The sequence below is a fragment of the Triticum urartu genome, chromosome 1 (genome assembly GCF_003073215.2).
Source record: "Triticum urartu cultivar G1812 chromosome 1, Tu2.1, whole genome shotgun sequence".
Classification (NCBI taxonomy): Eukaryota; Viridiplantae; Streptophyta; class Magnoliopsida; order Poales; family Poaceae; genus Triticum; species Triticum urartu.
Window position 1 is genome coordinate 94,383,319 of NC_053022.1, and position 26,905 is coordinate 94,410,223.

Here is a 26,905-nt window from a genome sequence, read left to right on the forward strand (position 1 = left end):
GAATTCAAACTTAGTAAGACTTGTCATTTCAGAACTTCTCTTGTAAGGTGAAGAACTAAGGAAGGAGGTCAACTCTGTACCATGGAAATTTCTAAACCTCCACCAAGAGCAGGGCCATCAATAGCAGCCACTGATGGCTTCCCAGCATCTGACAGAGATAACGCCCATGAAAAATGTATTATGGAACTTTTAAATCTACTAGTCTAATGGTACGTGTATGCCAGAAAGATAGTATTTGAGAAAAGATGATGAATTGCTCAAACACCTTCGAAGATATCAGTCATGGCTTCAATCAATATGCAGTGATCCTTTAGCTGCTCCGCTATTAGAAACATATAAATTTTGTATGTCAATGTTGGCATAGTAGGTATGTAGAGACACGGTAAAATGACGATCTCGACAGAAAATTTGCTTAATGGGGGCTAATCGTACGTTTGCGAATATCAGCGAAGGCACTAATATCGAGTCCAGCAGAAAATGACCTTCCACTTCCTGTTAAAAATTCCCACATGAAAGGAAAATTAATTCCACCAAAAAGAATTTCCACACACATCTTTAAAATGATTCACATGAAGGAAAACTGCTACAGAGTAAAAGATGAGAAAAAACCGGCAAGATTATGGTGCGTGCATTTTTTAAGGATTTTTTGAAGTGCACATTATCCACAAAATCATACTTGTATCTTAAACTGTCTATTACCTGTAAGAACAATAGCTTTCACATCATTCCTTCGAAGCACCTCTTCATAGTGCCCTTTCAAGCTAAACAGGACTGAAAATATATGACGAGAAAGATGTTAGGCAAAAGAACTTAAATAATTAATGGCTAATATTCTATGAGGTCTGAAGGAGCAAATAGTTTTCGTGAAACCTGTTGATCTACTTGATAGAAAATTTGCATCTAAATTATCACTAGTCAGTATTCTACTTATTCCCCAAACGTGGAGTATCTGCTTTGAAGATGGATCGATGGAAGACGGCGGCGACGACCTATGAGAGTGCGTTGGACCGGTTTGTGCCCCAAACCTGGTATGTGGCTTGGTTGGGGCCTCCGGCTTTAGATGTTAGGCTTAGGTGAGAGGTCTGGATATTCGGCTCACACTTTCTGCACCCTTCATCAATGGATAGGAGTAGCGAAAGATGTTGCCAAGATGACGGCTTCAAACACATTGATATATTAACTTTGTAAGGTCTTTGTGAATAATTCATAAAGTGGCTGCGTGCATTTCCATGGAGAGGCAGGAGGTCATCCTCCTTTAAAAGAAAACTTATTCCCCAAATGTATCTAAGAATTATTCCAAGGACACAGAAGAATGGCAAGTACTAGCAGACAGCCCCTAGGTAAGGAGGCTGTTGGGAATCTCTCTCCCAAATGCCGGCTGACGAAGGAGGAGAGGAAGAAGGGATTGATTCACCGTCGATGGAGAGGGCGTTCACGGGCGGGTTGGCGATGTAGATGACGGCGACGCCGTCGGACCCGACCTCCATCTCCGTCGTCCCCTTCGCCATCGATCCTCCCCGCCGCTTCCTCGGATCTCCCCCCTCGGTCGTCCGCTCGCAGGGCTGCCGCCCGTTTGATCGGAAACCATTTTAATGGAGCCGGTCGCCATTAAGGCGGCAGTTGTTCGGTCTCCGGCCGCCGCGGCTACAGGGTCGGTTGGTTCGGAGTTGAGGGGGGATTTGGGAGGGAGGAACGGCAGCAGGGAAGACTCAGGACGACGCACTTCAGTTGGAAACCACGCCACGTTTAAGATGTTGGAAGTATCTTGCGGAGAAAACTATCATGCGTAGGGAGACGATGTTGCACATGTTGTGCAACCGTTGTGGATCCTTCTCGTTTTTCTTTTTTTAGAACATGTCGATCCTTCTTCGTTTATAACAGACAGACGCACCCAAAGTTCAGCAACCCCCCCTCCCCCAAGGCCCTAGTTGTCTTTTTTAGCGTCGGCGGCGAAAAATCGATCCAGTCACGTCTTCAAGTCGTTGTTTAGCGCCGGTTTTGACCGAATAACAACCAGCGAATCCGAGCCGAACCCAACGTACTAAGAGACGCCTGGGGCGCCGGCTGAAGCGAAAAGGCGCGTGGGCCTTCGCAGTCGACGACACCGGTCGATTCCCTGCTGTTTTCTTCCCCTTTCCTTCCATTTCCCCATTGCTTCCCTTCCCCCTTCTCCTGCCGCTCCCGCCATTCTCCTCATCAGATTCGGCCGCCATGCGCTGAAGAAATATGCGCCCCCTCGCCTAGCCGCCGATTCCATCCAGCTGGAGCCGAGGAAGCCGAGGGCACCGATGGCAAGGCCACCGGGCATGTCGAACGCCGAGTGGAGGGCGGATGTTCGGCGCTGGAAGGCGCTCACCACCGACCGGCGGAACAGACTCATCACCAAGAGGGCCAGGGACGCGGCGGTGGCGGCGACGGCGGAGCAGGGGAAGGCGTCTCATGCGGGGATGATGAACCTTCCGGCCGGCCACTGCGCACAAGCAGCGTGGGGGAGCCAGCATAGCGTCGTGTCACCGGCCAACTTGTTGTCGCCCGCATGGGGGTATGCACCCTCGTCTGACTACTCCGACGGCGACGCGCATGGTGGCTTCAACCCCAACATCACCTTTCCGCATGGCGCACCGCTGCGTACCTCCCCCTCTGGCTTCAACCCCGACCCGCGCACTTCTTCCCATGCGTTCACCGCCGGCAGCAACGCCCAGTACAACTACTCGCCGCTTGCCTCAGCCTCGCCTGCGCTGCCTCTGCGTCGGGGCGACCTACCCTTCGTGCACGGGTCGGCGCCACAGTTCAGCAACACTGGCATTGATGATGAAGCAGGACGTCAAGCTCGACCTTCTCATGACCAACGTCGTCGCGAAGAAGAGGAACGCCGACCTGGCATTCTTGATCACGTCAGACATGTTGACGATGGACGAGCAGGTGAAGGCGCGGTACCTGGCGGAGCGCGGCCTCATCTTAAACCAGATCCCGGGCCGGCAGCGACCATCGCCCCTACGCCCACGACGACACTAACGTCGACGCCCATCCTGAGCAATGAAGCCGTGCCGATGCCGACGACTAGCCCAGACATAGAAGCCACGCCGATGATGAGCCCGACTGCGCCCACGACGACCCCGGCCAGTCCCACGGCAGAGGAGCCCGCCGTTTGATGCGTTCCATATCTATGATTTCTTCCTTTTGATCGCCGAACTTTTGGGTATGTTTGGTGGCCGAACCCGTGACATGATAATCGTCGACTTGTGGCATGACGATCACCTAACTTATGGTGTTTTTTGCCAGCGGAAAAGACAATTTCGAATTTGTTGGGTGTTTGAGGGCCGAAACCTGGGGGCACGGCTGAAAACTCGACCGCCCCCAAGACAAAAAAACCGTCGACACAAACGCCAAAAGGTATTTGTCGGGTGCGTTAGGAGGGCAAACGGTTGGATATGCTCTAAAGGCGTGTTTGGAGGGAGTGGCTATGTTTCGCTTGGGGCGAGATAGTAGCTCGGCTCACCTACAGGAGTTTGTAGTGGACCGGCCAAGCAGGAGTTTGTAGTGGACCGGCCAAGCAGTCACTTGGGTTCGTCATGCTCACTTCACGCGCGTATTCTTTTACTTTTCATATATTTTGAAAACTATTAAATATGGAAAATTATTCTTTTATGGTGTTCGTCACACATTTCAAAAGTGTTCGTGCAGTGTAGACAAATATTCGCTCAAATTTTAGAAAATGTATGTACTTTCAAAAAAATACTATGTGACATTTAATAAATATTGACGTATTCCAAAAAAATGTTTGTAACATTTCAAAAAATTTTATACAGTGTAAAACATCATTCATGTAATTAAATAATGTTTAGTAACATTCAAAACAAATATATGCCATGTTTAAAAAATCACTTGTTCAAAAAATATGTAAAAAAAGCGCGTAGTTGGAAAAAAAATCATATCATTCAGAAAAAAAATGTTTAAACATGTATTTAGAAAAATGTTTAACGCATGTTCGAAAACTGTTCAAGAACATGTACTAGAATAAAATGGTAATTGTGTATTTAGAAAATGTTAAACATGTATAAAAAAATATAGATTCATACGAAAAATGTACATTGTGTATGAAAAAGTAGACATGATAACATATATTTGAAAAATGTTAATAATGTATTTAAAAAATGTTTAACCTATATAAAAGTTCTTCCTGGTGTATAATAAAAAAATCTACAAGGTGTATGAAAACGTTATGTATGTGTTAAAAGGGGAAAAAGTAAATAAATGGAAAAAAGGGAAGTAAATCGATGAAAACCGAAGAAAAACAAAGAAAACCAAAGAAAGAAAGAAAAAAAGGAAATGAGAAAAAAATAATATATCATGGATCCTCCAACATGCATGATCTAGTTCAACCTTTGCTAGACTAAATCATGCACTAAGCATGGATTCTGCCTGTGCATCCAAAAAACCTGAAACCCAGTTTCATTCCCGAGCGTCGAATATGCATACCTAAAGGGTCAAGAAAGGCCTTCCAAGTAAGTCATTATCGGTGTAGGCATCAATGTTGCCATTTTAATTAAGTATGATTTTTATTGGAAGGGAATTGAACCTTTACACAAACTTGTGATGAGGTGTAAAACCATAATAATAACGCAAATGGGCGCCATCATATGGGGCAATGTAAAGTAAGGTTACTTTTTCAGTAATCTCGTGTGCAACCAAAACCGAAAAAGCACATGCCAGTCTCCGCTCCCCTCTGCGTAGGGCCTATCTTTTACTTTTATGTTGAGTCAATACATTTTTCCTTCTAAACTCTTAAGGTAAACATAGCATGGTGGAGAAAGATCCATGACCATGTAAACTATTGATGTGCACAATTATTTCGATTCATTATTGTTGACATTATCCCTGAGAAAATAAGTTGAGAAACTAAGAACTTGCTAAACTTTAATTTTTTTACTTTGTGTCTAGTTGAAACACATTTATTCTAAAAAAAATTGCTCCTAGGTGCTAGATAATTATGCAAAGACTAAAAGATAGTTGAGCCTGTGATGTTTGTTGATCAAACAACTCTCACATAGACCCTTATGGAAAATAATAATAGGAATAGAATTTTTTAATGATTGAGAACATGGTTTGTTATACTGAAGAAACTTTTAGGGTGTCATGACCTCCTTATAAGAAGTTTTGTAAGAAATGATTGTTATTTAGAATGTTCAATCATGAGAGTAAATAGTGATGTTGTCAATTTCATATTCTTTTATTATTGATTCCCCACTTCATAAACCCGCAACCATGTTTACTAAGCTCGGTTTTCACTTGGATACAAGTACTAAGCTTGGGGGAGTTGATACGGCTATTTTGCACCACTATTTTCTATTATAATTTCCTATTTATCATTGGCATTTTCCACATTATAGCTCAATTCTAATGCATTTTCCCTTCAATTTGCATGAATTACACGAAGAGGAAAATTACCGGAAAGCTGGATAAAATGGTACTAGAAAATAATTTTTTGGAGCTCAATAAATCACCAAAAAATCAGGAAATTGTTTAAGAAGAAAAGACCCACAAAGCAAGAAGATGGGGCTAGGGGCCACACAGACACCCTTGGTCACGTGGGGCCCATGGAACCGCCTAATGACCGGTATGGGCTCGGGCGAGAGGCGGTGGCACTATGCTAGGCTAAGAGCAACTCTAGCAGACCCCGCATTTTGCCGATCTACAAAATGTGTTTGCAGGTCACACGGGGGCGGTTATGCAGGCTGAAATTTGCGGCGGCAGACTAGAAACCGCAAACAAACCCCTAAATTTTAAAAAAAGTTGTTTCGCGCGAGAAATTTAAGCAACAGCTCACCGGAGCTCGCTCGCATATATGGTTTTTCTTCGCATATAAGTTCATACAAGCCACATACATACATAAAGGTTAGATATGATAGACAGGGCCTACGCTACCGCACCACTGCAACAAAATTGAGCTCATCGGAGCTCCTGCGGTAGCTGCCCACTGGCGGCGATCAGTCGGAGTCGGAGGAGTCGGAGTCGAGGTCGACGAAGAGCTTTGCCTGCTCCTCCTTCATCACGCGCAGGTCGGCCTCCTTCGATGCGTGCGCCTGCGATGCCGTGAGGCCCGTCTCGAGGAAGAGCCGCTCGTACTCGAGCTCGCGCCGGATGCGCTCTTCCATCTCCTCCTGATCCCTCACCAACCGCTCGAGGACGACGCGCTCGAGGAGCTCCTCCTGCCCCGGTGGAAGGTAGTCCTCGGGTCCGATGACGCCTCGGCGCGACGGCGCATCGGGAACGGCCTCCTCCGGCTCTCTCTTCACCGGAACGAGCCGCGAGCTCGATGCGCCCGCGGATGAGCACCCCGCGGACCCGTGCCCGGATGAGCTCCCCGCGGACCAGTTGCCGGAGGAGGCGCGGCGGCGACGGGCGCGCTCGAGCTCGAAGTCGTCGAGCTCGCGCCGGTCGAATGCCGGCGGCGGCCGGGCACCCTGGTTGAGCCACCGACGCGCCCCCCGCTTGCGCGCGACGTCAGATCTGGCGCGGCGGCGGCGCTCCACCTTATCCCCCGAGTCGGCCATGGTGGTTCAAGGCTCGCCGGCAGCGAGAAATCGAGCGGCGCGGTGGGGAATTGGAGGGGAACGCGGCGACGGGAGGATTGGGTTTCGACCCGCATCTGCCCCGCAAACCCACAGTTATAGTGGCTCGGGGGTTGCGTTTGCGGGCTGCGGCAAAAAAATTTACGGGCCGGACACCGATGCGGGCTCTGGTCTGGCCAGAAAAATGAGCCGAGCCCGTATATTCGCCGGAATTATGCGGGTTTGCGCCGGATGCGGGGTCTGCTAGAGTTGCTCTAAGGCCTTGCTCCAAGTTGTGTCCAGGACTAATGACGGCAATGTATGAGAGCATTCGTTTCCTTCTTGAAGGCTTCGTCGAGGCATTATGCTCGCTTCTTCGTCCGGGACGGCAACCCTGCGTGCTCACTTCTCCTCTTGGGGCATTGTCTTAGGAGTGGCTACCGGTTGGAGGTACCAGTGGTAGGCGGTGGTTGGTGGTATTGGTGTTAGGCAGATGCGATCCGAGTTCTCGATCTTTTGGTGGGCAGGTTTGATGATTGCATTTGAAGCCGGGTTAGTGAGTGTGACCCTTCTCGGATTACCTCGTTCACATACAACACTCCTCCCTCTCCTTTGAGGGGTGTTATTGGGTGGAACAAGACAACCACGCGCATAAGGCGTCCACCTTGCTTGGTTAGATGATGGTGGAAGCCGAAGACCTCCATCCGCTTGTCGAGACTTTGTGATCCTTGAAGCCGAATTCCTTCTCTTCGAGGGTGTGGTGTTGTGGTAGTGATGTTATTTTGTTCCTGTGTGTATTGTTGTGGGTTTGTTGGCTCAAGGCTTTGTAATGTGTCTTTTTTTGTTGTTATTCATGTAATATGTTTGTTTCTTCAATGAAATAAACACCGTTGCTTTTCATAAAAAAAATTATAATCTAGTTTGTGGTAAACTGGTAATTCCCTCCGGTTTGCTTCATTGGAGCGCACAGCTGCACGTAGCAGAGAAACAATGGCATTATGTTGACCACGGACCACCCACACCATCGGTCGGCAGCGCGTTAGCACAAAGACACCCATGCAGCATGCATGATGCCTTTTTCAGTGCTCCACGATGTACATGTGCTATATGTATCATGTAGGTAAAAAAAAGTGATGTGCCAAAGCAACTTAAAAAGGAAGAAAGCATTTTATGATGATCTCGAAAAGAAACGATGCTAAACGACGTACGTAAAATGACTGCCAACCAATGCTAAGCCGTGCGCATCGATTCCGATTCTGAATCCGTACATGCTAACAGGGCTCTGTATCTGCCGCCATATATAGCGCATGCAACTAGACGTACGCCTAGATGGCTAGATACACACACATTATTATCCCCACCGTCCTTGATCGCAAGGAGATACCGCAAGATATCTCACTTCGAAGAAGAAAGATACCGGGAAGATATTCGCTTGCGTGCTTGCTTGCTCGCCGCACCCATAGATTTGTCGGCCACATGTGTCACTCCGGTCTCCTGATCGCAGCTGCTGCATATAATTGCCTGTCAGTCCTCTCCAGGACCAATGATCTGTTGCTGCCCGTGCAACTCTCTCTGCTTTCTTCTGCCGCTGCTCACTCTAGTAGATTGGTACTAGCTTCGCCATGGATTGCGCAAGCCCTGGTGGGACTGACACATCGACGGACCCAGACCTTGACAAGAATCAAGCGGTACTGATCACTAGCACATTCGTCAACTCTGTTACATACGCGCTCGATTTCGATGTTGTGTACCTCAGTTTCTGTAGCGGTAGCTGTGGAGTTTCCCTAATGATCTTGTTGACGAGCCTTGATGGCTGGGTTTGAACGCACATGTGCAGAAACTGTTTTTCCAAAAATAAAAAAACCTCTGCAATGTTTTGTTACAGCAAACTGCTGCTACACATGATGTTTACTGAACTTGTCTCTACTGATCATCAGTTCGAACAAGGGCATGCTGCTGCTGCTGGGCTCACGCCTCCGGATTCCGGTGACAGATCAAATGGTGAACTAGGTCCAAAGGTATGGATACGACGGACCAGTAAAACTCCAGTGCATTCAGCTGCGAAATACGGAGTATTTGTGATTTCTTCTGATTCTTGGTTGACTCACAGACGCTCCGTCGCCTCGCCCAAAACCGTGAAGCTGCTAGGAGAAGCCGTCTAAGAAAAAAGGTACGACTACTGTAGTACGATCATTTGGTAAACAATATGCCAGGAGAACAAGGATTAGCTTGGAACCTTAATCCGTTCATCCTTTCCATGGCCCTCTTCAGGCATATGTCCAGCAGCTCGAGAGCAGCGGCCTGAGGCTTGCTCATCTGGAGCAGGAGCTCCAGCGTGCTCGCCAACAGGTATACATGCTCATCTTCATCTCTCCATTTTTTTTTACAGAATTCATTCCCGTATGTTGTTCAACATATTGGTAATTTGTTTTGCTTATCTTATCCAGGGCTTTCTCGTTTCTACTTTAGGGGACCAGCCCGATTCAGAGAACGGAGACGGTAGTAATAAACCACTGTTACTGTCCAGGGATTGCTTCTTCTATTTCTTGCGTAAAAATTTAGTACCATTTCTCGGTCTCCAGGAGCTTCTTCGTTCTACGTGGAATACGCACGGTGGCTGGAGGAGCACCACAAGCAGGCAGACGAGCTCAGGGCCGCCGTCAGCGCCCACGCCGGAGACGGCGACCTCCAGGCCATCGTTGACACCGTCATGGCACGCTGCGACGAGATCTTCAGGCTCAAGGGCGCCACGGCCAAGGCCGACGCCTTCCGCGTCCTGTCGGGGACGTGGACGACCCCCGTCGAGAGGTGCTTCCTCTGGTTCGGCGGCTTCCGGCCATCCGAGCTTCTCAAGGTTCCGACCATCGATCGTCGAAGCTTGTCGACAGATTCCGCTAGTATTTTCGATCAATTTTGGGTTGAGCAAACACCAAACAGGCGCTTCCCCTTGCTTCTTTCTGACGTGCGTCCATGACACCGCTGCAGCTGCTCGCGAGCAGGCTGGAGCCCCTCACCGAGAAGCAGCTCGACAGTATCGATGTCCTGCGGCGTTCCTCCCTGCAAGCCGAAGAAGTACTCTCGAGAGAGATGGAAGCGCTGCGACAGTCGGTCACGGAAACCGTCGCGGCGGCAGGATCGTCGTCCCAGAGCTGCTCCGACGATGATTGCACGGGCCAAATGGCGGCGGCGGTGGGAAAGCTTGGCGCCATGGAAGGCCTCCTGCGGCAGGTAAACTTGCGCAGGCCATGGGTGTTCAGTTTGAACAGTCGTGTGCGCTTCAGATGCAGGGTTTTTCCTGAACTGTTTCCCGGTGATCTGCTGTTTCTCAGGCTGATGATCTGCGACTGCGGATTCTCGAGGAAACGCGGCGGGTACTGACCATCCGTCAGTGCGCACGAGCGGTGCTCGTGGTCAGCGACTACTTCTCCCGGATGCGCGCCCTGAGTTCTCTCTGGATCGCACGTCCGACGACCGGAGTGAACTGAGTTTCCACAGTCGGACATATTATTATTATTCGAGAAAAGCAAAAGAGAACGTAGTACTATGGACTGCATATGAACTGAAATAATTAGTGAACAAATCTCTATCTCTATCTTTATCCCTACTACTTAAAAATGGGTACAACGTCCTGCCGTAATATTGTCCGTCCTCCCCCACCCTCGGTTTTTCGATCCAACGTCCTCTCGTTTCGACTTTTGTTGGTGGACCCTTTTATTACCAAGCCAACGACCGCCCGTCCGAGCGCCAAGCTCCGGTGTAACCCGCCGCCGCCGTCCCCGCTCCCTCGTCATTCTTCAAGTGCCGTCGATGGATGTTGCCTTCACCGCATTCGACGGACGTCGTCGCACACTCGGCTCAGGAAAGAGTGCATGCATTTCACCGGCACACCCTTGCTCCCCGCCTTGGCTGAGGGAAGCGAAAGCCACGCCAGCCACCGCGCTACCGCCTACGTGCAGATCCGAGCGTGCTAGCCTGGCCACCCCGCCCCCCCAACCGCCGCCGTGCTGCCGCCCCTCGGCCATCCCTCTAAGGTCGACGACCACCCAAAAATTCCCGGTGAACCTGCATCCGGCACCCTAAAACAGATAGTGGGGTTGCTTCTCCGGCGAACTTGCACCCGCTACGCTAAGATAGATAGTGGGGTTTCTTCTTCCCAGACGCCGGCTTCTTCGCCGTCTCCTTCTTCATCTCCGTCAACGCTTCCTCCTTCTTTCTGAAAACGGTCGACTGACACAAAAAAGAAAGTCAGTTGATTGACCTTTAGATATTGTGTAATCCCCACCCTTTCGTTAGGCACCTCCCATCACATGGCAATGTGGCAGAGGCAACGAACCGCTACACTGGAAGGTAGGGCTACGCAACATTGGCGTCCAGTTCATCGGCAGCCAACCCGCTGGGTCGGAACAGACGAAACAACGTCCCGTTCATCGGGAGCCAACTGGGCTAGGTCAGAATGCATCCTGTTCATCAGGAGCCAACAGGCTGGGTTGGAACAGCTGAAACAGGGTCATGTTCATGGGAACCCCACCGGATGGGGCTGTGGCGTACCGCAAAACGAGGAAACGGAGTTCTGTTCAACCACCTACGGTCAAAACAGGGTCATGTTCATTGGGAGGGGTGTGGCGCCGCAAAACGGACGAGACGGAGTTCTATTCAGCCGCCTACAGTCGAGATATGGCCATGTTCATCGCAAGGGTGTGATGTACCGCAAAACGGATGAAACGGAGTTTTGTTCAACCGCCTACAGTCGAAACGAGTCTTGTTTATTAGAAGAGTGTGGCGTACTGCAAAACGGCCTCCACGGACTACTGTTCATCCGCCTTCATGGATGTGTCTTTTTTCAGTGAGTATACCATTTTATTAGTTAAGCGGTTTTTTCTCAACAAGGAAAACTTAGAAGCCACAAATCGGTGTTGTAAATCTGTCACTCCGTTGAGAATCCCGTCCACGCCCAAAAAAAGGTACTAAGATAGTTGAAATGCATGTTGTAATGAAAATATGGGAATGTAAAGTTACTAAGATAATTACTAAGAAGAAAACATACATGGCTGATTGGCTCTAACTTTAGCGGGATCGTGGGAAACAATATTTCAGGAATAGGCTGGCAAAGTTGATCTTTAAAGAAGAGAACGTCAGTGACGTCCTGCGGGGTATTGTAGAAGATTATAGGATGCAACTCGATTGTATTTCATCGGGGTTGGTTACAATATATACAGGAGATGTCTTGCGTGACAAGCCAACTAACCCTACAATATCTCTAGAAATCAACCTATACAAGGCTAGAGATAATAGGAGAATCAGTCGGAAATAAATACAAAGATATCACGTTTCAACACCCCCCCCCCCCCCCCCCCCCCCCCCGCACAGTCGAAGCGTCGGCGTTGGCGATGCAAAGACTGGAACGAAACTCCTGGAATGCAGCGGTAGGCAATCCCTTGGTTATGATGTCGGCAAACTGTTGGATGGTCGGTACATGAAGAACACGAAGCTGACCCAACTGAACCTTCTCGCGCACAAAGTGAACATTGAGCTCAATGTGTTTGGTGCGCTTGTGCTGCACCGGATTAGCCGCGAGATAGGCGGCCGATACGTTGTCTCAGAAGACCACAATAGCTTTGGGAAGAGAAATCCGAAGCTCACCAAGAAGGTGACGAAGCCAACAAGTCTCCGCAACGACGTTGGCAACAGCTCGGTACTCGGCCTCAGCACTCGAACGGGAGATAGTAGGCTGCCGTTTAGAGGACCAGAAGACAAGAGAGTCACCGAAGAAGACACAATAGCCAGACGTGGAACGTCGAGTGTCGGGACATCCAGCCCAATCCGTGTCAGTATAAGCAAGAAGCTCAGTCGAGGCGGATGCACGGAGACGAAGAGCGTAAGTCGGGGTGCCACGAATGTACCGAAGAATGCGCTTGACCAAAGACCAATGAACATCATGGGGCGAGTGCGTATGCAAGCAAACTTGCTGCACCGCAAACTGGATGTCTGGTCTAGTGAGCGTAAGGTACTGAAGGGCGCCCACAATGCTGCGGTAAAGAGCGGCGTCAGTAGCGGGTTGGCCAGTGGTGGCGGAGAGCTTCGGCTTGGCCTCAGCAGGTGTGGCGGCTGGCTTGCAGTCAGTCATGCCGGCATGGTCCAGAAGATCAAGAGCGTACTCGCCCTGATGCAGAAAAAACCCAGTGGCATCACGTCGCACATTAATGCGAAGGAAGAAGTGCGACGCGCCAAGATCCTCCAGCCGAAACTCAGAGCCGAGACGACCAATGATGTCAAAGATCCGCTCGGGAGGCAATGATGACAATATCATCAACATAGAGCAGAAGCATAGCCACATGATCAGCCTAATGCAGCACGAACAGCGACGTGTCAGAGGTGGTGCTATGAACCCGAGAAGACCAAGGAACGCGGCGATGCGCTGGTACCAGGCGCGCGGAGCCTGTTTGAGGCCATATAATGACCGTGACAACAGGCAGACATCATCCGGTCGCTGAGGGTCAACGAACCCGGTCGGCTGCTGATAGAGAACTCGCTCCTGAAGATGGCCGTACAAAAAAGCATTGTTGATGTCGAGTTGATGTACGGGCCAGCGGCGAGAGGCAGCCAGCTGAAGAACCACACAATTCGTGGCGGGTTTGACGACCGGAGATAAAGTCTCAGAGAAGTCAACACCGGCACGTTGTGCAAATCCACGGACAACCCAGCGAGCCTTGTACCTGTCGAGAGAACCGTCCGGGAGGAGTTTGTGACGAAAAACCCACTTGCCCGAGATGACGTTCGCTCCAGGGGACGAGGAACAAGGGTCCAAGTCCGGTTGGCGACAAGAGCATCGTACTCATCGCGCATAGCGGCGGTTCAATGCGGATCACTCAATGCAGAATGCACCAATCGCGTAACCGGGGAGAGGGTCGTGACGCTGAGGTTGTGGTAGCGTGGATTCGGTTGGCGCACCCCGACCTTGGCGCGCGTCACCATGGGGTGGTGAGGCGGTGGGGGAGGCGGGCATGGACCGCGGCGACGGGCCACAATAGTCGGCTCGGATGATGATGAAGACGCAGGCAGGGCCACGGGTGTTGGTGTCGCGGGCGTCGTCGAGGCGCGAGAAGGCCCGACCGTAGATGGCGACAAGGGCGCCGACGGGGTCGAGAGGGCCGGCTCCTCCTGAGCCGACCAGGAGCCAGAGGGCCCGATCGTAGACGACGATGAGAGCGCAGACGGGGCCGAGGGGGCCGGCTCCTCCTGAGCGGACAAGGCCCCCGAGACCCCAGCTGGGGGCGCGCCCGGCTCCTCCAGAGCCAAGAGGCGGGGGCCCGGCGAGGCCTGGGAGGCCGGATCCTCCAAAGCCAAGAGGCGAGGGCCCAACGTGGCCTGGGAGGCCGACTCCCCCTGAGTTAGCGAAGGAAACGCTGAGGGCGGCGAGGCAGTGGACGACGAGGCCACAACCGCGCCCGAGCGACGGGGTGGAGGGAGCACAAGGGCTCCACGAGTCCATCGAGGAGAGGCATCCAGAGATGGCGAGGGACGCGACGCTGCCTGCTGAAACGGAAAAACAACCTCATCAAAATAAACGTGCCTAGACACGATCACACGATGGGACTCCGGGTTGTAGCAACGGAAACCTTTTGTGTTGGGTTGGTAGCCAAGAAAAACACAAGCGATAGAGCGAGGCGCCAGCTTATGTGGTGTCGTGGCGGTGATATTAGGATAACAAAGGCAACCGAAGACATGGAGATCATCATATGATGGAGGTGACCCGAATAAGAGATGATAAGGGGTGTAGTTCCATCGGGGTTTACAAGGCCGGATGTTAAGGAGAAGGGTAGTTGTGGCGAGAGCATCGGGACAAAACCGGGCAAGCATGTGTGCGTGGAAGAGCAATGCATGAACACTCTCATTAAGAGTGCGAAGAACACGTTCGGCACGACCGTTTTGCCGAGATGTATATGGACATGTGAGACGAAAAATGGTGCCATGAGTGGATAAGAGGGTGCGAATAGCAAGGTTATAAAATTCCTTTCCGTTGTCGGTTTGAAGATGGGCAATGGTGCGGTGAAAATGTGTGGCAACATAAGCGTAGAAAGCATGAAGGGAGGAAGCGACGTCGGATTTGCGGCGCAACGGAAAGGTCCAAGTGAAATGAGAAAAATCATCCAAAATCACAAGGTAATATGATAAACCCGAATTGCTGGGCACAGGAGATGTCCAAATATCACAGTGAATTATATCAAAAGGAAATGTGGCAATTGATGGTGAGGAAGAAAACGGCAAACGAACATGTTTCCCTACACGACAGGCATGACAAGTGTGTGCCTCCGATTTGTTACATGAAAAGGGAAAAGTCCGCAAAACTTTATGAAGAGCGTTGGCGCCGAGATGGCCAAGACGAGCATGCCAGAGAGAGACGTCGGCGTGGAGAGCGACGAGACCATGACTTGTCGTTGGGCCACACGGGTAAAGATCGCCAGGGGAATCACATCGGTGAAGAACCTTCCGGGAGTGGGCATCCTTGACAGAAAAACCATGTTTGTCAAACTCAACGGTAACAGGATGTTCACGAGTAAGAGTACGAATAGAACATAAATTTTTGATTAAGGATGGAGACACAACAACGTTGTTGAGAGGTAAGGAAGATGATGAGAGAGGGAGGGAGGACGCGCCGTGGTGGGTGATGGGAAGCGTAGAGCCATCACCGACGACGACGCAAGAGAGAAGGGGGTACGGATAGGCATGAGAGAGGAGCGCGAAGTAGGTGCGCCATGCGTTGTAGGATGGTGAGTCGAGGTCGAGAACGACGGGAACATGGTCTTTGATGTGGAGCTCGTTGAGGCGATCGGAGGTGAAGGTGGCACCGACGAAAGAACCAGCGTCGGAGAGGTCGGCTTTGGAGCGAGACATGGTGGTGATTGGGAGGAGGGCGGCGGCGGCTGGAAAGTGTTAGGTAGGGGCGGCGGCAGCGGCTACAGAGGAAGGAGTAGCGGCGGCAGCGTGATAGGGTTTAGGGTTTATGCGGCGGCGGCTGTGAGAGAGGTAGCAGCGGCGGCGGCGGCGTGGAAGAGTTAGGTTTTTGTGTGGTGGCGGCTATAGGAGAAGTAGAAGCGGCGACGGCGGCGTGGAAGGGTTAGGGTTTGGTGCGACGGCGGCAGCGTGTGGAACAAGCGGCGGAGGCAGCAGGAAGAGAGGAGCGGCGGTGGCGTGAGACATGGCGGCCTAGAGCGGAAGCGAGAGAGATCAGTAGAAAACTGATATGATGTAGAAGACTATAGGATGCAACTCGATTGTATTCCATCGGAGTCGGTTACAATATATACAGGAGATGTCTTGCGTGACAAACCAACTAACCCTACAATATCTCTAGAAATCAACCTATACAAGGCTAGAGATAATAGGAGAATCAGTCAGAAATAAATACAAAGATATCATGTTTCAACAGGTATATATATGTGTGTGTGGGGGGGGGGGGTCGCCCTAGCACACACCAGACAATTGCCTAGCCGTGTGCGGCGCCCCCCTCCACCGTTTACACCCCCGATCATATTTTCGTAGTGCTGAGGTGAAGCCCTGCGGAGATCACTTCAGCATCACCTTGACATCTTGCTGGATCAAAAAGGCGAGGGACGTCACCGAGCTGAATGTGTGCACACCGCAGAGGTGCCGTGCGTCCGGTACTTGATCGGTTGAAGCGCGAAGAAGTTCGACTACATCAACCGCATTGTGAAATGCTTCGACTTATGTTCTACGAGGGTACGTAGACACACTCTCCCCCTCGTTGCTATGCATCTCCATGGATAAATCATTGTGTGTGCTTAGAAATTTTTTGTTTTCCATGCAACGATTCCCAACATCGGTAACTCATAGGCATGAACGAAACCATTCGTTCAATGACTGATAACGGGATCGTGGATGTCCATATCAATCCCTATGAGCACATGAATGATATTCGAGTGAACCTATGATTATCATGTGATGTTCCCTTTGCTTCACGATACTTTATAAAACCCGAGATGCACTAGTATCCTCCTAAGTCATCACTATGCTCATTATATTGAAATTCTCGTTAACGGTTTTGTTCTTCTTCCTCGTTATTGTGTTCATGTATCCCTGTGAAGAAGTCACCTATATATGTCTAGCCAGACGATGATTGATGCCATCACCCCAAGAGGGCCCTAAGAATATCTCTCCATCGTCAGAGGAGCAAATCCCACTCTTGAGCTATCCAGCCACTTGTCAAACTTTCTGATGAACCCGTAAGTTGTCGTTATGATCATCGTGTTATAGGTGATGTTTGAGTAACCCCAAAGCCCACCGTACGGTAAGAGGTGACCATAATATTCTCATGGTCTAAGGAGCAAAATCACACATTAATACTCCATGTTATTACAATTGATTACAGACGATATTAACTAAATTCATAACATACAAGATTGGGTCGATTCAATATGATCATTCTTCTAACGTCGTAATCTCAGTGTTGTTATAGTAATGTCGTTTGCTACCTCTTGAGCATGCGTTGGTTTTCCCTTGAAGAGGAAAGGGTGATGCAGCAAAGCAGCGTAAGTATTTCCCTCAATTTTTGAGAACCAAGGTATCAATCCAGTAGGAGACCACGCGCGAGTCACCTCGTACCTACACAAACAAATAAGAACCTCGCAACCAACGCAATAAAGGGGTTGTCAATCCCTTCACAGCCACTTGCAAGAGTGAGATATGATAGAGATAATAATAATAAGATAAATATTTTTGGTATTTTTATGATATAAATTGAAAGTAAATATTGCAAAATAAAATAGATTGGAAACTTGTATGATGGAAAATAGACCCGGGGGCCATAGGTTTCACTAGTGGCTTCTCTCAAGATAGCATAAGTATTACGGTGGGTGAACAAATTACTGTCGAGCAATTGATAGAATTGAGCATAGTTATGAGAATATCTAGGTATGATCATGTATATAGCATCACGTCCGTGACCAGTAGACCGAGTCTTGCTTGCATCTACTACTATTACACCACACATCGACCGCTATCCAGCATGCATCTAGAGTATTAAGTTCATCAGAACGGAGTAACGCTTTAAGCAAGATGACATGATGTAGAGGGATAAACTCATGCAATATGATATAAACCCCATCTTTTTATCCTCGATGGCAACAATACAATACGTGTCGTTTCCCTTACCGTCACTGGGATCGAGCACTGCAAGATTGAACCCAAAGCTAAGCACTTCTCCCATTGCAAGAAAGATCAATCTAGTAGGCCAAACCAAACTGATAATTCGAAGAGACTTGCAAAGATAACCAATCATGCATAAAAGAATTAAGAGAAGATTCAAATATTGTTCATAGATAATCTAGATCATAAACCCACAATTCATCGGATCTCGACAAACACACCGCAAAAGAAGATTACATCGAGTAGATCTCCAAGAGAATCGAGGAGAACTTTGTATTGAGATCCAAAGAGAGAGAAGAAGCCATCTAGCTAATAACTATGGACCCGAAGGTCTGAGGTAAACTACTCACACATCATCGGAGAGGCTATGGTGTTGATGTAGAAGCCCTCCGTGATCAATGCCCCCTCCGGCGGAGCACCGGAAAAGGCCCCAAGATGGGATCTCACGGGTACAGAAGGTTGCGGCGGTGGAATTAGGTTTTCGTGGTGCTCTCTGATGTTTTCAGGGTATGTAGGTATATATAGGAGGAAGAAGTAGGTCGGTGGAGCCACGAGGGGCCCACGAGGGTGGAGGGCGCGCCCAGGGGGGTAGGTGCGCCCCTACCTCGTGGCTTCCTCGTTGGTTGCTTGACGTCCACTCCAAGTCCTTTGGATCATGTTTGTTCCAAAAATCACGCTCTCGAAGGTTTCATTCCGTTTGGACTCCGTTTGATATTCTTTTTCTGCGAAACACTGAAATAGGCAAAAAAACAACAATTTGGGCGGGGCCTCCGGTTAATAGGTTAGTCCCAAATATAATATAAAAGTGTATAAATAAGCCCATTAAACATCCAAAATAGAATATATAATAACATGGAACAATAAAAAAATTATAGATACATTGGAGACGTATCAAGCATCCCCAAGCTTAATTCCTGCTCGTCCTCGAGTAGGTAAATGATACAAACAGTATTTTTGATGCGGAATGCTTCCTAACATATTTCTCAATGTAATTTTCTTTATTATGGCATGAATGTTCAGATCCGAAAGATTCAAGATAAAAGTTTAATATTGACATAAAAATAATAATACTTCAAGCATACTAACTAAGCAATCCTGTCTTCTCAAAATAACATGGCCAAAGAAAGTTATCCCTACAAAATCATATAGTCTGGCTATGCTCTATCTTCATCACACAAAATATTAAATCATGCACAACCCCGTTGACAAGCCAAGCAATTGTTTCATACTTTTGATGTTCTCAAACTTTTTCAACTTTCACGCAATACATGAGTGTGAGCCATGGACATAGCACTATAGGTGGAATAGAATGGTCGTTGTGGAGAAGACAAAAAGGAGAAGATAGTCTCACATCAACTAGGCATATCAACGGGCTATGGAGATGACCATCAATAGATATCAATATGAGTGAGTAGGGATTGCCATGCAACGGATGCACTAGAGCTATAAGTGTATGAAAGCTCAACAAAAGAAACTAAGTGGGTGTGCATCCAACTTGCTTGCTCATGAAGACCTAGGGCAATTTGAGGAATCCCATCATTGGAATATACAAGCCAAGTTCTATAATGTAAAATTCCCACTAGTTTATGAAAGTGACAACATAGGAGACTCTCTATCATGAAGATCATGGTTCTACTTTGAAGCACAAGTGTGGAAAAAGGATAGTAGCATTGTCCTTTCTCTCTTTTTCTCTCATTTTTTTCGTCTGGAGTCTCATCCCGACTTGTGGGGGAATCATAGTCTCCATCATCCTTTCCTCACTGGGACAATGCTCTAATAATGATGATCATCACACTTCTTTTTACTTACAACTCAAGAATTACAACTCAATACGTAGAACAAAATATAACTCTATGTGAATGCCTCCGGCGGTGTACCGGGATATGCAATGAATCAAGAGTGACATGTATGAACAAAATTATGAACGGTGGCTTTGCCACAAATATGATGTCAACTACATGATCATGCATGGCAATATGACAATGATGAAGCGTGTCATAACAAACGGAATGGTGGAAAGTTGCATGGCAATATATCCCGGAATTGCTATGGAGATGCCATAATAGGTAGGTATGGTGGCTGTTTTGAGGAAGGTATATGGTGGGTGTATGATACCGGCGAAAAGTGCGCGGTAATAGAGAGGCTAGCAAATGTGGAAGGGTGAGAGTGCGTATAATCCATGGACTCAACATTAGTCATAAAGAACTCACATACTTATTGCAAAAATCTATTAGTTATCGAAACAAAGTACTACACGCATGCTCCTAGGGGGATAGATTGGTAGGGAAAGACCATCGCTCGTCCCCGACTGCCACTCATAAGGAAGACAATCAATAAATAAATCATGCTCCGACTTCATCACATAACGGTTCACCATACGTGCATGCTACGGGAATCACAAACTTCAACACAAGTATTTCTCAAATTCACAACTACTCAACTAGCATGACTCTAATATCACCATCTCCATATCTCAAAACAATTATCAAGTATCAAACTTCTCATAGTATTCAATGCACTTATATGAAAGTTTTTATTATGCCTAAAAGCAAATTACCATGTTGTTCTAAAGGACTCTCAAAATAATATAAGTGAAGCATGAGAGATCAATTATTTATATAAAATAAAACCACCACCGTGCTCTAAAAGATATAAGTGAAACACTAGAGCAAAAACTATATAGCTCAAAAGATATAAGTGAAGCACATAGAGTATTCTAATAAATTCCGATTCATGTGTGTCTCTCTCAAAAGGTGTGTACAACAAATATGATTGTGGTAAACTAAAAAGCAAAGACTCAAATCATACAAGATGCTCCAAGCAAAAGACATATCATGTGGTGAATAAAAATATAGCTCCAAGTAAAGTTACCGATGAACGAAGACAAAAGAGGGGATGCCTTCCGAGGCATCCCCAAGCTTACGCTTTTTGGTGTCCTTGGATTTTACCTTGGGGTGCCTTGGGAATCCCCAAGCTAAGGCTCTTGCCACTCCTTGTTCCATAATCCATCAAATCTTTACCCAAAACTTGAAAACTTCACAACACAAAACTTAACAGAAAATCTCGTGAGCTCCGTTAGCGAAAGAAAACAAAACACCACTTCAAGGTACTGTAATGAACTCATTCTTTATTTATATTGGTGTTAAATCTACTGTATTACAACTTTTATATGGTTTATAAATGAAGGAAATATGCCCTAGAGGCAATAATAAAGTTATTATTTATTTCCTCATATCATGACAAATGTTTATTATTCATGCTAGAATTGTATTAACCGAAAACTTAGTACATGTGTGAATACATAGACAAACAGAGTGTCACTAGTATGCCTCTACTTGACTAGCTCATTAATTAAAGATGGTTAAGTTTCCTAACCATAGACATGAGTTGTCATTTGATTAATGGGATCACATCATTAGGAGAATGATGTGATTGACTTGACCCATTCCGTCAGCTTAGCACTTGATCGTTTAGTTTACTGCTATTGCTTCCTTCATGACTTATACATGTTCCTATGACTATGAGATTATGCAACTCCTGATTACCGGAGGAACACTTTGTGTGCTACCAAACGTCATAACGTAACTGGGTGATTATAAAGGTGCTCTACAGGTGTCTCCGATGGTACTTTTTGAGTTGGCATAGATCAAGATTAGGATTTGTCACTCCGATTGTCGGAGAGGTATCTCTGGGCCCACTCGGTAATGCACATCACTATAAGCCTTGCAAGAATTGTAACTAATGAGTTAGTTGTGGGATGATGTATTACGGAACGAGTAAAGAGACTTGCCGGTAACGAGATTGAACTAGGTATTGAGATACCGACGATCGAATCTCGGGCAAGTAACATACCGATGACAAAGGGAACAACGTATGTTGTTATGCGGTTTGACCGATAAAGATCTTCGTAGAATATGTGGGAGCCAATATGAGCATCCAGGTTCCGCTATTGGTTATTGACCGGAGACGTGTCTTGTTCATGTGTACATAGTTCTAGAACCCGTAGGGTCCGCACGCTTAAAGTTTGGTGATGATCGGTATTATGAGTTTTTGTGTTTTGATGTACCGAAGGTAGTTAGGAGTCCCGGATATGATCACGGACATGACTAGGAGTCTCGAAATGGTCGAGACATAAAGATCGATATATTGGACGACTATATTCAGACATCGGAAGTGTTCCGGGTGGTTTCGGAGAAAATCGGAGTGCCGGAGGGTTACCGGAACCCCCTCGAGAGAAATAGTGGGCCTTATAGGCTTTAGTGGAGAGAGAGAGGGCTGGCCTAGGGCAGGCCGCGTGCCCCTCCCCCTCTGGTCTGAATTGGACTAGGAGAGGGGGGCGCCCCCCTTTCCTTCTCCCTCTCCCCCTTCCTTTCCCCCTCCTAGTAGGAGTAGGAAAGAGGGGAGTCCTACTCCTACTAGGAGGAGGACTCCTCCTCCTGGCGCGCCTACATGGGCAGGCTGGCCTCCCCCTTGCTCCTTTATATATGGGGGCAGGGGACACCTCTAGACACACAAGTTGATCTGTTGATCTCTCCCAGCCGTGTGCGGTGCCCCCTCCACCATAATCCACCTCGATCATATCGTAGCAGTGCTTAGGCAAAGCCCTGCGTCGGTAGCATCATCATCACCGTCATCACGCCGTCGAGCTAAAGAAACTCTCCCGTGAAGCTCTACTGGATTGGAGTTCGTGGGATGTCATCGAGCTGAACGTGTGCTGAACTCGGAGGTGCCATGCGTTCGGTACTTGGATCGGTCGGATCGTGAAGACGTACGACTACATCAACCGTGTTGTGCTAATGCTTCCGCTTTCGGTCTACGAGGGTATGTGGACACACTCTCCTCTCTCGTTGCTATGCATCACCATGATCCTGTGTGCGTAGGAATTTTTTTGAAATTACTATGTTCCCCAACAGTGGTATCAGAACCAAGTTTATGCGTAGATGTTATATGCACGAGTAGAACACAAGTGAGTTGTGGACGATACAGGTCATACTGCTTACCAACATGTCACACTTTGGTTCAGCGGTATTGTTGGATGAAGTGGCCCGAACCAACATTACGCGTACGCTTACGCGAGACTGGTTCTACCGACGTGCTTTGCACACAGGTGGCTGGCGGGTGTCAGTTTCTCCAACTTTATTTGAATGGAGTGTGGCTATGCCCGGTCCTTGAGAAGGTTAAAACAACGCCAACTTGACAAACTAACATTGTGGTTTGGATGCGTTGGTAAGAATGGTTCTTGCTTAGCCTGTAGCAGCCACGTAAAACTTGCAACAACAAAGTAGAGGACGTCTAACTTGTTTTTGCAGGGCATGTTGTGATGTGATATGGTCAAGACATGATGCTATATTTTATTGTATGAGAAGATCATGTTTTGTAACCAAGTTATCGGCAACTGGCAGGAGCCATATGCTTGTCGCTTTATTGTATGCAATGCAATCGCCCTGTAATGGCTTCACTTTATCACCAAGCGGTAGCGATAGTCGTAGAAGCAATATTTGGCGAGACAACAACGATGCTACGATGGAGATCAAGGTGTCGCCCTGGTGACGATGGTGATCATGACGGTGCTTCGGAGATGGACATCACAAGCACAAGATGATGATGGCCATATCATATCACTTATATTGATTGCATGTGATGTTTATCTTTTATGCATCTTATTTTGTTTAGATCGACGGTGGCATTATAAGATGATCTCTCACTAAATTTCAAGGTACAAGTGTTCTCCCTGAGTATGCACCGTTGCGAAAGTTCGTCGTGCCGAGACACCACGTGATGATCGGGTGTGATAAGCTCTACTTTCACATACAACGGGTGAAAGCCAGTTTTGCACATGCAGAATACTCGGGTTAAACTTGACGGGCCTAGCATATGCAGATATGGCCTTGGAACACTGGAGACCGAAAGGTCGAGCGTGAATCATATAGAAGATATGATCAACATAGTGATGTTCACCATTGAAAACTACTCCATCTCACGTGATGATCGGACATGGTTTAGTTGATTTGGATCACATGATCATTTAGATGACTAGAGGGATGTCTATCTAAGTGGGAGTTCTTAAGTAATATGATTAATTGAACTTAAATTTATCATGAACTTAGTCCTGATAGTATTTGCATATCTATGTTGTAGATCAATAGCTCGCACATAGCTTCCCCGTTTATTTTTGATATGTTCCTAGAGAAAAATAAATTGAAAGATGTTAGTAGCAATGATGCGGATTGGATCCGTGATCTGAGGATTATCCTCATTGCTGCACAGAAGAATTATGTCCTTGATGCACCGCTAGGTGACGGACCTATTGCAGGAGCATATGCAGACGTTATGAATGTCGGGTGGTAGGTGCGACATATGCCAGCGGGTGGCTTATCATTGCGGGAGCCAGTAAAACATCGCCGGTGCCTGGAAACGGGATGAGGCGAAGACATGCACGCCGGCGAATCTTACCCAGCTTCGGGGCTCTCCGTGGAGATAACACCCCTACTGCTGCTCTGCGGGGTCTCCGCATGATCACTAGATGAACAAGTAGCTACACGAAGCTCCTTGAGCTGTTTGGCGAGAGGATGAAGAAGGGCTCTGCTTGCCCTCTTCTCCTCCCTACGTGGTGTCTAAAACTAGCAGGGATCAACCCTTTGCATGGGTGTCCCGGGCGGTTTATATAGGCCTACCCCCCGGGGGTACAATGGTAATCCGGCTGGGCGTGGGGCCCAGCCGTCCGTGTCTTCGCTCTCTGGCTTCTGCGCCGGCTGCTGGGGCCCGCCGGCTGGTGGGTCCCGCCGGCTCCCGGCTCCCTGGTCGACAGGCAGGCCCCACTGTCCAGGGCCTTGTCGGTGGCTGGTGACTGTTGCTCAATCTTGGTGACGAGGGCTTCGCCGAGGTAAGCATGGCTACAGTGCTGCCGTCCGGCAGGTGACCACTGTAACCTCACCGCGTCTTGTCTCCTTAATGGGGCGTCTCCTTCGAGGGGGTGGCAAGCCGGCTGGAGAGAGCCGGCTCCGTCTCGGGCCGACTAGGGGAGGCCAGGCCGCCTTCAGGTGTCTCTCTGCCTGAAGGGGCCCACCGCCCGTGGGCCGTACTGGTAGCCCGTCGTGGATGACATCAGGGTCAGTGTGGCAACAGTGCCGCGCCGGACGGGTCATGGCCACCCGTACGGCGCACTGTGCCAGGCGCGCTCCGGGATTCGAGGGCGGCAGGCTTCACTGTAGCCACGCCCCGTCACATCGCCGTTATGTGGATGCAGACTTCGGGGGTACGGTCTTGACCGATTTATGGGAGCCGGCTCCTTGGAGTCGGCCTTCTCGCAGCCGGCTCCTCGGAGCCGGCCCTCCCGCGGCTTTCTTCATGAGGGCAGAAGTCGGGCCGCCTTCCAATAGCCGGCCTGGGAGACAGCCGGCCAGGGGAAGGCAGCCCCATGTCTTGGATTCTTAAGAGCCGGATCGGCTCATAATTTTTTCAGAAAGGCCAGGGGAGCCGGCTAGGCTACCCGTGGTCACTTACTCCGACAGTAGTCCCCGAAGCTGAGCGAGCTTCGAGGCTGATAAAGGGAAGAGAAGCTTGGTCCGCTTCCTATCCTGAGGGGCCGGCTTTGCTTGTGCGCGCCGACTTCGGAGAGCTCCGTTTCTCGTAGGCGGGAACGCGGGCCATGTGGCGAGGAAATCCTGCCAACGCATGCGCGCGATGGGACGCCGCCGCAGGCCCAGGCCCGCCACTCGCAGGCCTCGGTCCGAGCGCGGATCTTCCGCGGCCCACATGGACCGCTCGCCTTCCCGCGGCGGTTTTATTCTGCCATCAAGGCACAGTAATCGCGGGACGTGGGGGAGTGGGCGCAGTTGATCCCCACGTTCCCCCACGCCACGCCTCCTCGGCTCCGCCGCGCGGTCTATAAGTAGTAGGAGGAGGGGGAGCGGCAGAGGCTCGCGCGCTCTCCCTCACTCCGCCCCCTTCTCGCCCTCCTTCTTCTTCTCTTCCCCGCAGCAGCTCTTTGCCGCGCCGTTCCGCCACCGCATCGTCTTGCTTCTCGCCACGCTGCCCCATGGCGCTGTCAAGCTCGTGGGATGGCTCCAACGTCCATGAGGACCACGTCGCGTTCCTCCGCCAGACGCGACGCCTGCCCGGCGAGAACTTCGTTCGGGTTCGTCTAGCGCCAGAGAAGGAGATTTCGCCGGCACCGGAGGAAGGCGAGCGGGTGATCTTCCGCTCGCACTGCCTGCGCGGCTTCGGCCTTTCGGCGAGCGGGTTCCTCCGGGCCTTCCTCAAATTCTACAACCTCCAGCCGCATCACCTCACGCCCAACGCGGTGATGCTGCTGTCGGCCTTCGTCACGCTGTGCGAAGGCTTCCTTGGGGTCCTCCCCACGCTCGAGCTCTGGGCGGAATTCTTCCAGAGCAAACTCGGCACCGTCGTCGCGGGCGTGCCCGCCCCCTGCGGAGCCTTCATCGCCATGAGGCGAGCGAGCGAGAACAATCCGTTCCCGTCCATTACGCTGATCCAGTCGGTGAAGCTTTGGCAGAAGTCTTATTTCTACGTGAGGAACGTCGCCCAACAAGGCGACTACGTCAACCTGCCGGTTTACGTAGCCGGTCCGCCGGCTGGGAGGCAGCCTTCGTGGAGCTACCGGGCCAGGTCGCTGTCTCAGGCCGGGAACGCAGCCGTCTCCCGGCTTCAGGTGATGATCCAGTCGGAGGGCCTGACCGGAGCCGACTTGGTGGCCGCCTTTGTGGAGCGCCGGGTTCTTCCCCTCCAAAGCTGGCCTCACATGGTTTGTTAGATGAGTGGCCGCTTCGACCCATGCCGGCTGAGCACCAGGGAGATGCCTCATGCGGAGGTCTCCTACATGGTGAACTATATCTCCAACTGCAAGCTCGCCGAGGATTGGCGGTACGGCAAGGGGCCGTACTCTCGTGCCAACCCTCCGCCCGTCGTAAGTTTTTTTCTTCTTTTCTTTCTTTTGTAGCCGGCCTCATGATAGCTGACTCTCGATCAGTTCGTTTGCCTTTTGCAGAACCCTCTTCTCCCGCCGACAGCCGGGGCCACAGGGGTAGAGCGCCAGCTCCTCCCCGACCGCACGGTGGACGACGCCGACGACCCGGACTTGGGAGCGGCCGCCATGGAAGACGCCATCGTGGGGGAAAGCGACGGGGCCGGAGGCGCGGGGCTCACGGCCGGCTTCGAGGACTGGTCGGATG

At 49.5% G+C, this 26,905-nt stretch overlaps 2 protein-coding genes across 2 annotated transcripts; one reads left to right on the forward strand and one right to left on the reverse strand.

Annotated features, from left to right (window-relative positions):
* Positions 1-68: 68 nt before the first annotated feature.
* LOC125532745 (glyoxysomal fatty acid beta-oxidation multifunctional protein MFP-a-like) lies at positions 69-1,815 on the reverse strand. Its single transcript, XM_048696680.1, has 5 exons — positions 1,415-1,815; positions 700-771; positions 433-492; positions 266-322; positions 69-148 (listed from the first exon to the last, which is right to left on the reverse strand). The coding sequence occupies exons 1-5, from the start codon at positions 1,506-1,508 to the stop codon at positions 69-71; spliced, it is 363 nt and encodes a 120-aa protein (XP_048552637.1). The 5' UTR covers positions 1,509-1,815.
* Positions 1,816-8,114: 6,299 nt separating this feature from the next.
* On the forward strand, positions 8,115-10,167 carry LOC125512809 (transcription factor TGAL1-like). Its single transcript, XM_048677918.1, has 8 exons — positions 8,115-8,239; positions 8,489-8,569; positions 8,662-8,721; positions 8,823-8,900; positions 8,999-9,050; positions 9,134-9,405; positions 9,537-9,779; positions 9,881-10,167. Exons 1-8 carry the CDS (start codon positions 8,174-8,176, stop codon positions 10,034-10,036), a joined length of 1,008 nt encoding a protein of 335 aa, XP_048533875.1. The 5' UTR covers positions 8,115-8,173; the 3' UTR covers positions 10,037-10,167.
* The last annotated feature ends 16,738 nt before the right edge of the window (positions 10,168-26,905 follow it).

Bases quoted from the DNA above. Each gene is read 5' to 3' on its own strand.
- LOC125532745 (XM_048696680.1), bottom strand. From the start codon at position 1,508: ATGGCGAAGGGGACGACGGAGATGGAGGTCGGGTCCGACGGCGTCGCC. The intron at 493-699 runs GTAATAGACAGT...AATTTTTAACAG, and splicing joins GAAAGCTATTGTTCTTACAG to GAAGTGGAAGGTCATTTTCT. The intron at 323-432 runs GTACGATTAGCC...TGTTTCTAATAG, and splicing joins CTTCGCTGATATTCGCAAAC to CGGAGCAGCTAAAGGATCAC.
- LOC125512809 (XM_048677918.1), top strand. From the start codon at position 8,174: ATGGATTGCGCAAGCCCTGGTGGGACTGACACATCGACGGACCCAGAC. The intron at 8,570-8,661 runs GTATGGATACGA...GTTGACTCACAG, and splicing joins ATGGTGAACTAGGTCCAAAG to ACGCTCCGTCGCCTCGCCCA. The intron at 8,722-8,822 runs GTACGACTACTG...GGCCCTCTTCAG, and splicing joins GAAGCCGTCTAAGAAAAAAG to GCATATGTCCAGCAGCTCGA.